The 14,764-nt window shown below is 49.0% G+C and overlaps 2 protein-coding genes across 2 annotated transcripts; one reads left to right on the top strand and one right to left on the bottom strand.

Annotated features, from left to right (window-relative positions):
* Positions 1–618: 618 nt before the first annotated feature.
* LOC136485535 (polyol transporter 5-like) lies at positions 619–2,936 on the top strand. The gene is made up of 3 exons (XM_066482393.1): positions 619–1,129; positions 1,202–1,548; positions 1,642–2,936. Exons 1-3 carry the CDS (start codon positions 976–978, stop codon positions 2,620–2,622), a joined length of 1,482 nt encoding a protein of 493 aa, XP_066338490.1. The 5' UTR covers positions 619–975; the 3' UTR covers positions 2,623–2,936.
* A 9,490-nt stretch (positions 2,937–12,426) lies between these two features.
* On the bottom strand, positions 12,427–14,371 carry LOC136485534 (polyol transporter 5-like). The gene is made up of 3 exons (XM_066482392.1): positions 14,133–14,371; positions 13,700–14,046; positions 12,427–13,618 (listed from the first exon to the last, which is right to left on the bottom strand). Exons 1-3 carry the CDS (start codon positions 14,296–14,298, stop codon positions 12,629–12,631), a joined length of 1,503 nt encoding a protein of 500 aa, XP_066338489.1. The 5' UTR covers positions 14,299–14,371; the 3' UTR covers positions 12,427–12,628.
* Positions 14,372–14,764: the final 393 nt, after the last annotated feature.

Genomic DNA, 14,764 nt, shown 5'->3' with positions numbered 1-14,764 from the left:
AAAAATGCCAAAGCTAATGCTAAATTGGGACATCGTTCTAGAGTCTGTTAAGTGCACGTCCTGCCTTCGCCTCTGCCCGTGCGAGATGTGGGTTGGTGCGGTCCACTCGTTTTGGCTGGACAGGGTTGACCCGCATCTGATTGGATTAGTTATTCCACTCTAGGTCCACCCATTCCACTTAATCTTCCAACCAAACACAAGCGAAAGTGGGTTCGCTTTGACCCAACTCAGTTGGACCCGCTGAACCACTGGCAGAACTAGAGGGCTACCATGGGCCAAGGCCCCCCCCCCCCCCCCCTCTCTATGGTCACTTTTTTATATACTCCTCCTTCAGCTATAGTAGTAGCAGTTATTTTAAGGAAATGAGTCCTTGAAGGTGCTATGGGCCTGTTTGGTTCTTTAGTAGTCTATGATTTGATAACATGGTGCTATAGTACATGTGCTAATGACAGATTAATTAGGTTTAAAAAACCGTTTAAAAAATTAGCCTCCATCTATGTAATTGGTTTTATAATTAATCTATATTTAATGCTCCTTATTAGTATCCAGACATTCGATGTGACGTAAATAGTAAGAGCGGACTAAAGAACCAAACACTCCGTGTCTTTCCTTCATCTTGCCCGGCCCCCTCTATTTTTTTCTCGAGTTTTCTCTGGTTCCGCCTCTGCGCTGAACCAAACATACCCTTGCATATATTTGGGACCGCTGCATAAGCACTTGGCGCTGTGCGTTACTAGCTGTACTGGTCCAACAACAGCAAGTACTTTGTCTCGTACTCACTGGCCAACCAATCGTCACTATGAGTGTGTATTGATATTTTCTCAGGTCCCTTTCAAGCCATATAATTTGCTAACTACTTGATCTATATCACCAATCGATCGAGCTAGTGACCACGATCACAACCTTGTACTACGTATACTACTAATAAGCATCCAACACTACACAACCTAGAAGCTACGCGTACACGCCGCCGCCATGGCACAGGCTGCCGGTGGCACTGAGGCGCCGCTCCTGCCCTCCTCGGCGGCAGGGACGCCGCCGCCGCCGCCAGCCGGTGCACCGCGACGCAACTGGTTCGCCTTCGTCTGCGCCACGCTCGCCTCCATGACCACCATGCTACATGGCTACAGTACGTAAGTTTGCCCAAGTGACTTACCGTCCATGGAGAGAGAAGCTTCCGAACCGTGCGTGCTTGTTGCAGACCTGACGCTGATGAGCGGCGCGGAGCTGTTCATGCGGGAGGACGTGGGGCTCACCGACGCCGAAGTCGAGGTGCTGTCGGGGTCCATGAACGTCTTCATGCTCGCGTCCATCCTCGCCGCCGGGTGGGTGGCCGACCACCTGGGCCGCCGCCGCACCCTCGTGCTCGCCAACGCCTTCCTCATGGCCGGCGCGCTCGCCATGTCGCTGGGAGACAGCTTCGCCGCGCTCATGGCGGCGCGCTTCGTCACCAGCGTCGGCTCCGGGTTCGCCCGCGTCGTCGCCCCCGTGTACAACGCCGAGATCTCGCCGGCGTCCACGCGTGGCGTCCTCTCATCCATGCTTGACGTACGTTAGCCTTTTGGATACATTGCGTGGCGTCCTCTCATCCAAACGCTGGCTGATTCCGAATCAAGGTGTATAGTGATTTCACTCGTGCAGATATTTATCAACGTCGGCATCCTGCTCAGCTATGTGTCCAACTACGCGTTCGCCGGCCTGCCGGTGCACCTCGGGTGGCGCGTCATGTACGGGATCGGCGTGATCCCGCCCGTGTTCATCGCCGCCGGGGTGCTGTTCATGCCGGAGTCGCCGCGGTGGCTCGCGATGTGGGGCCGCCACGGCGACGCGCGCGCGGTGCTCCTGCGCACATCGGACACCCCAGCCGACGCCGACCTCCGGCTCGAAGAGATCAAGCGAGCCGTCACTGACGCCGAGGCGTCGCCGTCCGCTGCTGCAGGCCACGGCGGCGTCTGGAAGGAGCTTTTCTTGCGGCCGTCGACGAGCGTGCGGCGGATCCTCGCGTGCGTCCTCGGGCTGCAGTTCTTCGTGCAGGCGTCCGGCGTCGACGCCATCCTCCTCTACAGCCCGTTGGTTTTCAAGGCGGTCGGCATGGCGTCCAACTCCGCCATCCTCGGCGCCACCGTGGCCATCGGAGCGGTGAAGACGTGCTTCATCCTCGTGGGCATGCTCTTCACCGACCGCCTCGGCCGGCGCCCGCTCCTCCTCGCCAGCACCGCGGGCGTCGCCGCGACCGCAACCGCGCTCGCCGTGACGCTGTATGTAGGCACGAGCACGACGTCGTCGTCGTCACCGGCGACGGCCGCGGCTTGCCTGGCGTCGGTGCTAGCCGTCGTGGCCACATACTCCGTCGGCTACGGGTCGGTGGTGTCGGCGTACACCGCGGAGGTCTTGCCGCTGCGGCTGCGCGCGCAGGGCTCCAGCCTGGGCGTGGCGGTGAACAGGCTCACGTGCGGGGTGGTGAGCATGACGTTCATCTCGCTCGCTGACGGGATCACAATGCCTGGGTGCTTCTTCCTCTACGCTGCGGTGACGGCGGCTGCGTTTGTGTTTGTGTACGCGCGGTTGCCGGAGACCAAGGGCCGGAGATTGGAGGACATGGAAGTGCTCTTCCACAAGTGAGCACATGCATCCATGGAGGGAGATCGGAGCAGCTCTACTGGCCGGCCGTGCGCCGAGAGCCTCAGACTCGTGAGCGCAAGCGAGCGAATAAGGTTTGGGGTGGGGAGACGATGGCACATTCTGTAATTTACTGTTAATTACCTTATGTGGTGGGTCCGACAAAGGAGGTGGTGGAAGCTCGATTTTTCGCGACCGAAGAAGTAGATCGCAGCAACCTGTATTGTGTGGTATATGGACAAATTAATTCGCTTTGTCCTTTGACCAGGTGGGACAATTAGTACTGGGCGCAGCCGTTCCTTTCATTGGGGTTTTCCCATGGCAAACTCAAATATGTGACTCCTTGCACATCTGCGCAACCCGCGCCCTCTCTCTCCGACTCTCTCAACTCAAATATGTGACAAAGGAGGCTTAGAAAAAAGATTGAGGGAGGCATACAGTTAGGTCAGATGGTGGGGACGGGAGAGATGGCGGCGAGGCGGAAGCGGCGATAACGCTGTTGGAGCAGGCGGCGGAGGAGGTGACTAGACCAGATCGGAGTGGGGGCACCCACAGCCATGATGGTGGCGGGGGAGAGGAAGAAGGAGGCCACTCCGAGCAGTGGGGAGGAGGACAGTGGTGGATGCACGAGGGAGGAGGTGGTGGAGGAGGGGTGCTAGTGGGGGCATAAAGTAGGGGCGGGGCAGTGCCGGCGACAAGAAAAACGGATCGGCATGTCTCCAATTGTGCCCGCCCCCCCCCCCCCCCCCCCCCCCCCCCCCCCGCCGGTATCTGGCTCCTTTTCCCATGTTATAAGCACCAAGCCATCGAACTCAGAAGCTTTGTTTCGCTCCGCATCAAGTCACAGTTGTTTGAAAATAGTTGCTTTAATTGCAGGCCTGTGGTCTGCATCGGAGAGCAGATGGCAAAGGAGCGGGAACAGTGAAGAGCATACAAGATGCATAAGCACGTGAGGCTGGACGTTGAGCTGCACTGGTCCAACAAGAGCAAGTATTTTGTCATGTGCTCACAGCCACAACCACAGATATTACATCATCACTCCAGGGTCTCAACCGGCCATCACTGCCCTTAAACGAACCGACAATGAGAAAGTGGCAACAACTGCAAGTATTTTGTTATGCGCTCACTGCCACTACCACGGATCACAGCATCACTCCCGGGTCTCAACCAGCCATCACTACCAGCAGTGATACTATCGCTCGCTGCCGGTTGAAACCATGAACCGGTCACTAACAGCTCCAAAACAACCAGCAGTGATGAGCCGACGGTGAATATCACTCCTGTAGTAGTGTGCTGTGAGTATTGATATTTTCACGCGTCCCATTGGAGGCACATAATTTGCCAATCACTGAGTGTCCGCTGGATGAGATCCTAGATCGGCGAAGATTTGTTGGTGATTTTTCTGATTTGGTACCTGCACTCTTCTCAGATTTCTTGGGCTTTTTTCCTCATTCTTGGGTAAGAGTGGCAGGAGTTTCTTGACCAGCAGCTGCTCAACAGATGTGAGGGCAGTTGCCGAGGCGTGTGGCTTGCGTGGTGGCGAGGAGCAGCGGGGTACTGTCAGCAGCCCGTCCCTGCCTGAGGATGAATGCGAATCGCAGGGCCCAGCACCCGTCCGCGCCCAGGAAGACATGGCACCGAAGGCCCAACCCGCGCTTCTCCGGCCCAGTCTGGCACAACCAGAGAGAGTGGCGTGAGGTATAAGAGTGAGAGGGAGAGAATTGGAGGGCATCATGTAACAGAAGAAGAATATTATCAGTACTAAATTCTAATCCGGCCATGGTGCCGTACGCGATAGTTCTTACTGTTCTTCTTCTCTACCTATCCCAACGTCTCTCTCTCACAATTGGTATCAGATATCAGTTCGAGTCCTGGCCTCCGATCCCCCTCATCCCCACTTCACCCGCCTGCAACGATCTCTGGGCGCCATGGATCCGAACCTCAAGCTCGTGCTGGAGGAGATCCAGAAGTCGAAGGAGGAGTTCGGGCGCCGCTTCGACGAGCACAACGAGCACTGGGAGCGCCGCTTTGCGGATCTCGACATCGCCCGCGCCACCCGTGACGCCGCCGTCGACAAACGACTCGGCACCATCGAGCTCGCCTGCGCCGACACCGGATACACCATCGGTCGCCGCGTCAGAGTTGGTGGCGTTCCGTGTCGATCCCCTCCACAACGAGCGTGACGACCGCGTCACCACCCTCAAGGTGGCCTCTACGGACCTCGGTACATGGCGCCACGAGGTGGAGGCCCTCGTTGTCGACCTGCGGCTCGAAGTGAAGAAACTCTCCCAAGGACGCGACCCAAGGTTTTCGACTCCCAGCCTCACTGGACCGTCGCGTCTTCATCTTCTGCGCCCAGTGGTCGTGCTGCAGACAGGTGTTTCTAGCACTTGTGCTCCTTCAACAGTGAGTTGCAGAGCATACTATGGCTCACGTTGCCACAGATGATCTTCTTTGTTTGTGGGGGCACGTAGATGCTCATTAAATTTTTTTCTCCATGAAAACTATTTGTATAAACTTGCATTGGGAAGGATGGTTTCTAGTGATGAAGTCTTGAAGCTATGGAAACCATGATAAAGTCTAGCATTGGGAGTGCCCTTACCCCTCCAAGGTTCAGGCTGTTCATGAGTGGCCAACTCCTCAAACTGTTCGCGAGCTTCGGGGATTCTTGGGACTTGTCGGATATTACCGTAAATTCGTTCGGCACTTCGGCATCATTGCTCGCCCACTCACCGAGTTACTGAAGAAAGACTCCCTGTTCATATGGACTGATGCCCACCAGCAGGCGTTCGAGATCCTGAAGCAGGCCCTCTGTTCGGCTCCTGTGCTTGCTCTGCCGGATTTTTCCTTGCCATTCCATATTGAAACGGATGCTTCAGGATCCGGCATTGGAGCAGTTCTGCAGCAAAATGGACACCCCCTAGCTTTCATCAGCAAGTCATTGAGTCCACGCAACCAGGGCCTTACTGTCTATGAAAAAGAGTATTTGGCTATCCTTATGGCAGTTGACACTTGGCGCCACTACCTGTTACAGGCCGAATTCTTCATCCACACCGATCATCACAGCTTGGTCCATTTGAATGAGGAGCGTCTCCACACAGCATGGCAACAGAAAGTCTTTACTAGGCTACTTGGCTTACAGTACAAGATCATCTATCGCAAAGGTACTGAAAACACTGCTGCTGATGCTCTTTCTCGCCGTACTCACCCTCCATTGGCGTATGCTGTGCCCTCGGTGCAACCAACTTGGCTAGAGGCGGTGGTTCGCGGGTATCAGCAAGACCCTGCTGCTGTATCTTTGCTGTCCCAGTTGGTTTTGCAGCCCAATTCTCGCCCTCCATTTTCACTGGTTCAGGGGGCCATCCGATACAAAGGGCGCATCTGGCTGGGTAACAACTGACCGGTGCAGCTACAGATCATTCAGGCTCTGCATTCCAGTCCCATTGGCGGACATTCTGGTGCTCCTGTTACCTATACCAGGATCAAGGCCTTATTCTTTTGGCATGGCATGAAATCTGACATATGGTCCTTTGTTCAGTCTTGCTCAACGTGCCGTCAAGCCAAGCCTGATCGTGCTGCTTACCCGGGGGCTCCTGCAACCTCTACCTGTTCCAGCCGCTTCGTGGGAGGTAATCAGTTTGGATTTCACCGAAGGGTTACCCTCTTCTGGTTCCTTCAACACGATATTAGTAGTGGTTGACAAGTTTTCCAAGTTCTCACATTTCATACCTCTAAAACACCCATTCACTGCTGCTGCTGTGGCTCGTGTATTTATGGATCAAGTCTACCGGTTGCATGGTATGCCCAAGAGCATCATCTCAGATCGTGACCGTATATTCACCAGTAACTTCTGGCAAGCTCTCTTCAAGTCTGCTGGATCTGAGTTGCGCTTCAGCTCCTCATACCATCCGCAAACGATGGTCAAACTGAACGCGTCAATCAGTGCCTAGAGACCTTCTTGCGGTGCTTCGTCAATGCTTGCCCTTCTCATTGGAGCCGCTGGTTGGCCTTGGCAGAGTACTGCACTACTGGTTCAATACCGCTACTCATGCCGCACTGGGACGTTCGCCCTTCGAGGTGCTGTATGGTTTTCCCCCTCGCCATTTATCAATTGACGCTGATTCAGTTGCTCCTGTTCCTGAATTGCATAAGTGGCTGGAAGATTGGGAACTCATGCATTCTCTTATCAAACAACATCTGTCAAGAGCACAAGAACGCATGAAGCAGACAAGGGGCGTTCCGAACGGACCTTTGCAGTGGGTGACAAGGTGTTTCTCAAGTTACAGACATATGTACAATCGTCCTTGGCGCGCCGTGCTAACAACTGGAGCAGCTGCGCCAGCAGTTTCCTCGGGCACCAGCTTGGGGGCAACCTGGTTCACGAGGGAGGGATTGTCAGCAGCCCGTCCCTGCCTGAAGATGAAGGCGAATCGCAGGGCGCGTCCGCGCCCAGGAAGACATGGCACCGAAGGCCCAACCCGCGCTTCTCCGGCCCAGTCAGGCACAACTAGAGAGAGTGGCGTGAGGTATAAGAGTGAGAGGGAGAGAATTGGAGGGCATCATGTAACAGAAGAAGAATATTATCAGTACTAAATTCTAATCCGGCCATGGTGCCGTACGCGCGATAGTTCTTATGGTCTATTTGGCACGGCTTATGTTGGTTTTGACTTCATCTATTTTGCGCAAATCGAGGCACTATAATATGAAGTCGTTTTATAAGCCGAGATTAAAATGAACTAGAAGTCGAAAAAAGCTAATTTTTTTGGTTTCACCAGTTTTGGTTTCACCGGTGAAGCCGTTTTGGATGAGCCGTGCCAAAGAGAGCTTTACTACTCTTCTTCTCTACCTATCCCAACGTCTCTCTCTCACAGGTACGGGCGGTGGGCCAGCGGCAGGTACGCGCAGATGGAAACGATGTCGAGCCGTTTCTTGGTCCTCATATTTTGCTTACATGGCTGATTATTTAATGCTACGAAAACTAGGTGTAACTTTGGGTTGGCACGGCCGCAACTAAACACGTAATCTAACTAAACACGCAAGGCCAGTTTCAATGGAGTTTCATTAAAGTTTTATGGACATTAAATATGATGATATGGTATCATATTAATGAAGTGAGAGATGATAAGAGTTTCATGGGAGCAGAGAGAGTTTTATGGAGATAAAATTCTTTTGTACTGTTTTCAAAATATAGATGTGTCGAAAATTGAGTCATGAAACCCCACTAAGACTGGCCTAATCAAATTATTGCATTATCTTTTCATCATAGCGGCAATATGAATGTAACTACCTTTTATTTTGATGCTCCGAGGCTCCGAGCGAGCACTAAAGTAATTATTACCGGACTCACTGGCTTTGCCGAGTGCCAGGGGCACTCGGCAAAGCCCAATTTGCACTCGACAAAGGCTTTGCCGAATGCTGCACTCGGCAAACAATACTCGGCAAAAATGCGTCGACAAAGGCGACTTTGCCGAGTGTCTTTTGTCGGACACTCGGCAAAGTCTTTGCCGAGTGCCCGACACTCGGCAAAGTTGGAACCGAAAAAATGGGAATTTTTACCGAAAAAATAAATTTTTTTAATTGATGGAGGCCCCCACCGGTCAGCCCCCACTCATCTCTGGCATTTTTCGCGTAAATTTCATGGCTATGCGGCTGACGGGATTCGAACCCGAGACCTCCCGCTGCGCACAAACCTCCTCTACCACTACACCACACTGTCACTTGTGTCTGGATTCCGTTTTAGTTCCCAATATATTATACTAAAACGAGTGTAAATTGCTTGTTTGAGGCCCTAAACGAATTCAAATAAAAAAGCTGTAAACTACAAAGTTTCATAACTTTTTGAGATCTACACTTTTAGTTTAGGAAGTTTTTCCGTCCGAGGTCGTTTACAAAATTTAAATTTTAAAATTTGGAAATTCAAACGCAGTTTTGCATGACAAGATGTTTTCAAATCAAAAAGTTGCCAACTACAATGTTTCATAACTTTTCGAGATCTACAAAGTTTATTTTGGTTGTTTTTCCATCCGAGGTCGTTTGAAAAGTTCAAATTCTAAAATTTTGAAATTCAAACATAGTTTTGCATGACAAGATGATTTCAAATCAAAAAGTTGCCAATTACAAAGTTTCATAACTTTTCGAGATCTACAATGTTTATTTTGGTTGTTTGGTCATCTGTTCATCCGACATGGTCGTTCTAACATTATTCACAAATCTTATATATCTCTCTTGTAGTTTCGTAAACTACAAGAGAGATATGTTAGATTTATGAACAAATTTATTTTCACTTTGTCATATGAAGAAAAGACCAAAACAAACATTGTACGTCTTGATGAGTTATACAACTTTGTAGTTGAAAACTTTTTTATTTGAATTAATTTACTGCTTTAAAATGTGCTTTGAAATTTTCTTTGCCGAGTGTAAAAAAAACACTCGGCAAAGCTCTTCGCCGAGTGTAAAAAAAAACTCAGCAAAGAAGTTTTTTTTTGCCGAGTGTAAATTGCTTGTTTGAGGCCCTAAACGAATTTAAATAAAAAAGTTGTAAACTACAAAGTTTCATAACTTTTCGAGATCTACACTTTTAGTTTAGGAAGTTTTTCCATCCGAGGTCGTTTACAAAATTTGAATTTTAAAATTTTGAAATTCAAACGCACTTTTGCATGACAAAATGTTTTCAAATAAAAAAGTTGCCAACTACAATGTTTCATAACTTTTTTAGATCTATAAATTTTACTTTGGTTGTTTGATCATCTATTCATCCGACATGGTCGTTTTAACATTGTTCACAAATCTTATATATCTCTCTTGTAGTTTCATAAACTACAAGAGAGATATGTTAGATTTGTGAACAAATTTATTTTCACTTTGTCATATGAAGAAAAGACCAAAACAAGCATTGTATATCTTGATGTGTTGTATAACTTTGTAGTTGAAAACTTTTTCATTTGAATTAATTTACTACTTCAAAATATGCTTTGAAATTTTCTTTGCCGTGTGTCAAAAAAAACACTCGGCAAAGAAGCTCTTTGCCAAGTGTAAAAAAAAACACTCGGCAAAAAAACTTCTTTGCCGAGTGTAAAAAAAAACACTCGACAAAGACATTTTTATCAAATGCCCGAAAAACAACACTCGGCAAACCACTTGACACTCGGGAAAGAACCGGTTGATAGTGAATGATGTGTAGTACCGCGACACAGATCGATGCGTAGTACCGCGACACAGATCGATGCGAACGCATTGATGATTGACGTAGCTAGAGAAGTGAGATCCGGCCATGCACGATAATGTCAGGCCGTCAGTATCTCAGTGTTAATCTCTTCTGCACGCCAATTAATTAGCGCCTGAAAACGACACACTGATTGCTACTACCACGTGGTCTAGCTGCCGACTGTCGTGGCGAACATGCTTCTACTGGTGCGTCATACTCCTTCTATCCTAATATATATATATATAAGATGTAATCAATTTTTATTCATGCCCCCATAATATAAGAGCCTATTTGATTTCTACCTGCTACTAAACTTTAGTCAATTTAGATACTAAACTGCCAAACAAACTGATTAAAAAGGAACTAAAATAGTTTAGTCACATTAGTACTCTAAGGTGCTAAAGTGGGTTAAAGTGCTTAGTGGACAAAGTGTTATCCCTCGTTATTGCTGGTCCCCCACCCTGATTTGTGCATTCATTAGGAGTAGTTTGGTTTTGTTGAATTGCTTTAATGACTTTTAATCAGTTTTAGTCACTAGAACCAAACATGGATGACTAAAGTTTAGTCATTGGTTTTTAGTAGCTAAATTTTAGTCATGAAAACCAAATAAGGCCTAAGACATATTCTCTCTAGACACACGTATATGGATCTAGTTGTGGAACGAGAATTAAATATATTCCGTGGTCTTTGAATCAGAGGTGGTTACGTCTTATATACCGGAACGAAGGGAGGATAGTAAGTACTGTGGTAATAATCAGTCTTTCTTTTTTCTCGGATAATAGTACTCGGTCTTTATTTATGAATCAAACGAATACTCCACAAGTTCCCAGATTAAATACTCCCACCATCCAACAAAGAATATAATTCTAGCATAGTGTTATGTTGTTATATCTTATAAGTTGATTAATTATAGATAAAAAGTATTAATATTTATGATATCAAATAAATAACATTAGATTCATTAAGAAAGTATTTTCATATTAAGTTGATTTAGAGCTATATATATATATATATATATGAATACCATTGAATAAAATTTTGGTCAGACGTGAATCAACCTAACCGGCACACGACGCGTAGACGGAGGGAGTATTTCATACACTTTCTCACAGAACCATGAGTTAATTTGGCCCCCCTTTGGTACGGATTCCAATGGCTCCAGCTTCTAAGAGCAGCCACAACAATTGGCTTATAGCCAAGCTAATCAATCTTTTTGCTGATGTGGAAGAGAGAATGGAGGAGAGAGAAGAGAGCTTGGCTCTCATGCAAGCACTAAGCTGGGCACGGAAGCATAGACAGTAGTGGGCCCTATAGAGATGTATGTGAGGAGGAATAGGAAAGAAAATAGAAACATGTAATAATAAAAAAAATTTATAGGCAAATAAAAGATTAACTATTGTATAGCTTGCCTCTCACAACTTGACTTATAGCCAAGTACTTGGCTCTATTATTGACCTTACTCTAAAGAGGAGAGAGGAAAAAGATCCTAGGAACAGTGTTTGAATCAGTAGAAGCTAGAGCCGTCGGAATCCATACAAAAGGGGCCTTTATAACACTTGTATGGTCCTCGAGGCGATGATGTGGCTACATATGATGAGATACACCGTGAGCTTGACCCTGCCTCCCATAAGAATAGTACGGATTCTCATATATTTCGTGAACAAATAAGGGATAATTACTATGTTAATTTACGAGATTATATTAACTCCGTACTAAGTGGTTTACTATAACGTTATGGTAAATATCTCCATGTGTTATAGTAACCCAACTATCGTAAATATGTATTGACATTATCGTAAATTAGTATATAAAATTATCGTAAATGGAGGTAGCTACGGAATAACTTATTTTGTAGCTGGCTACTGAATATACTCTCCATATATATATATATATATATATATATATATATATATATATATATATATATATATATATGTGTGTGTGTGTGTGTGTGTGTGTGTGTGTGTGTGTGTGTGTGTGTGTGTGTGTTCGTGTGTGTGTGTGTGTGTGTGTGTGTGTGTGTGTGTGTGTTCCTATTGTCTTCATTCTGCCACATGTGATTGGGTCAAGACAAACTGTCATCTGCACTCTATTGTCATCACGCATATACATTAAAACACCTTTTTAGGAGTAGAGTTGAGGGCTCCACACAAGTTAGTCCTTCTGTACAGTTGTACTCCCTCCATATTCCAAATTGGAACTTGTTCCGCCCCTTTTCAAGATATATAACTTTTACTATGTATCTATAGATATAATGTATATATCTAGGTGTTATCTTTGCAAAATGCAAACCTAAAATATTTTTATGGTTATGACATTGGGCACAACTACATCTGTGTGATGACAACATAGCTAGAACATATTCACCAAGTGTGCCGGGAGCTAGAAGTGGCAACAACAACTATGCATTTCTTTGCTTCCTTTGGATGACCAAATAATGTTAGAATTGAGTTTTAAGTTAAACATGTTTTGTGTTAGTTTAATCTTCCTATAATAAGTGATCTGATTCCATTAGTTCTGCTATGGGATGAAGCTAGATTCAATTCTTATCTGAGAAAAAGGTGACTAGTAAAAGCTATATATTTAGAAAAGGCAGAACAATTTACAATTTGATAGGGACAACATTTGAACTACGAAATTGTATTTTTTTTTTCTAGGACAAAGGTAGCATGTATTGCTATAGATGGATATCATGATTCAAACTTGTAGAAGCATGTACTCTCTATCACTTGTGGAAGATCAAACTGTCATTACAATTGAAGATCTAACGGACAGATCGACATAGCAAAATATATGTGGCTGCCCTCATTTGTCGAAGAGCAGTTCCATGTCCTCCAATCTCCGGCCCTTGGTCTCCGGCAGCCGCGTGTACACAAACACAAACGCAGCGGCCGTCACCGCAGCGTAGAGGAAGAAGCACCCAGGCATGGTGATCACGTCGGCGAGCGAGATGAACGTCATGCTCACCAACGCGGCCGTGAGCTTGTTCACGGCCATGGCGATGCTCGAGCCCTGTGCGCGGAGCCGCAGCGGCAAGACCTCCGCGGTGTATGATGCCGACCCCACCGACCCGTAGCCAACGGAGAACGTTGCCACGACGGCCAGCACCAACGCCAGGCACGCTGCGGCTGTCGCCGTTGACGACGACGTCGTGCTCATGCCTATGTACAGCGTCACGGCGAGGGCGGCCGTGGTCACGGCGACGCCCGCGGTGCTGGCGAGGAGGAGCGGGCGCCGGCCGAGGCGGTCGGTGAAGAGCATACCCAAGAGGACGAAGCACGTCTTGACCACTCCGATGGCCACGGTGGCGCCGAGGATGGCGGAGTTGGACGCCATGCCGACCGCCTTGAAAACCCGCGGGCTGTAGAGGAGGATGGCCTCGACGCCGGACGCCATCACGAAGAACTGCAGCCCGAGAACGCACGTGAGGATCCGCCGCACACTTGTCGATGGCCGGACGAGGAGCTGCTTCCAGACACTGGCACCGCCGCCGTGGCGTGCGGCAGCGTGTGGTGGCTCAGCGTCAGCGACGGCTCGCTTCATCTCCCCGAGACGGAGGTCGGCCTCGGCCGGGGCGTCCGACGTGCGCAGGAGCACCGCGCGCGCGTCGCCGTGGAGGCCCCGCATGACGAGCCATCGCGGCGACTCCGGCATGATGAAGAGCACCCCAGCGGCGATGAACACGGGCGGGATGACGCCGACCCCGAACATGACGCGCCACCCGAGGTGCACCGGCAGGCCGGAGAACGCGTAGTTGGACACGTAGCTGAGCAGGATGCCGACGTTGATGAACATCTGCACGTCGATGAACGTCTTCGTCTTTAATTAAAGACGACGAAAGCGAGCATGGATGGTGTATCCAAAATGCAGACGTACGTCAAGCATGGATGAGAGGACGCCGCGCGTGGACGCCGGCGATATCTCGGCGTTGTACACGGGGCTGACGACGCGGGCGAACCCGGCGCCGACGCTGGTGATGAAGCGCGCCGCCATGAGCGCGGTGAAGCTGTCGCCCAGCGACATGGCAAGCGCGCCGGCCATGAGGAAGGCGTTGGCGAGCACGAGGGTGCGGCGGCGGCCCAGCTTGTCGGCCACCCAGCCGGCGGCGAGGATGGACACGAGCATGAAGACGTTCATGGACCCCGACAGCACCTCGACCTCGGCGTCTGTGAGCCCCACGTCCTCCCGCATGAACAGCTCCGCGCCGCTCATCAGCGTCAGGTCTGCATGGAGTATATTTTATCAAACATCTCCATGGATGGATCGGAGAAGCAGCATGCGATGAGCAGAGCACACTCGCATCACGTACTGTAGCCATTTAGCATGGTGGTGACGGAGGCGAGCGTGGTGCAGACGAAGGCGAACCAGTTCCAGCGCGGTGCACCTGCTGGCTGCTGCGGCGGCGTCCCCGCCCCCGACGAGGGAAGGAGCGGCGCCTCAGTGCCATCGGCGCTGCCGACTGCGGCCTGTGCCATGGCGCGCGGCGGCGTAGCTCCTCGGCTTAATTGGTTGGCCTGTATAGTACCAGGTCGTGTTGTGATATAGAGTAGTAGTACTAAGTAGTTGGCCATTTATAGCCTTGAAAGGGAGACGAGAAAATACCAAAATTACTCACAGCAGTGAGCACATGACAAATTGTTGGACCAGTGCAGCTCAAGAACGATCAGCGCCATGTGCTTGTGCCATCTGTTCTCTGATGTTGACCACAGGCCTGCAAATAAAGCGACTACTTAAAAACTGGTGTGACTTGATGTGGGAACGAAATAAAACTGCTGAGTTCAATGGCTTGATGCTTATAGCATGGAAAAAACCGAATGACAGGGGGGAAATTCGGTGCGTACCATCTATTGGTTCGAGCTTGTTTGACTGATAAATTATGACTAAAAATATGATTGATTAATTTGGTATAAGAAAAAAATATTATTTATTAATTAAAAAAAT

Source organism: Miscanthus floridulus, chromosome 10 (assembly GCF_019320115.1).
Source record: "Miscanthus floridulus cultivar M001 chromosome 10, ASM1932011v1, whole genome shotgun sequence".
In the NCBI taxonomy this organism is placed as follows: Eukaryota; Viridiplantae; Streptophyta; class Magnoliopsida; order Poales; family Poaceae; genus Miscanthus; species Miscanthus floridulus.
The sequence above is the reverse complement of the archived record's forward strand: the minus strand, read 5'-3'. Positions and strand labels throughout refer to the sequence as shown.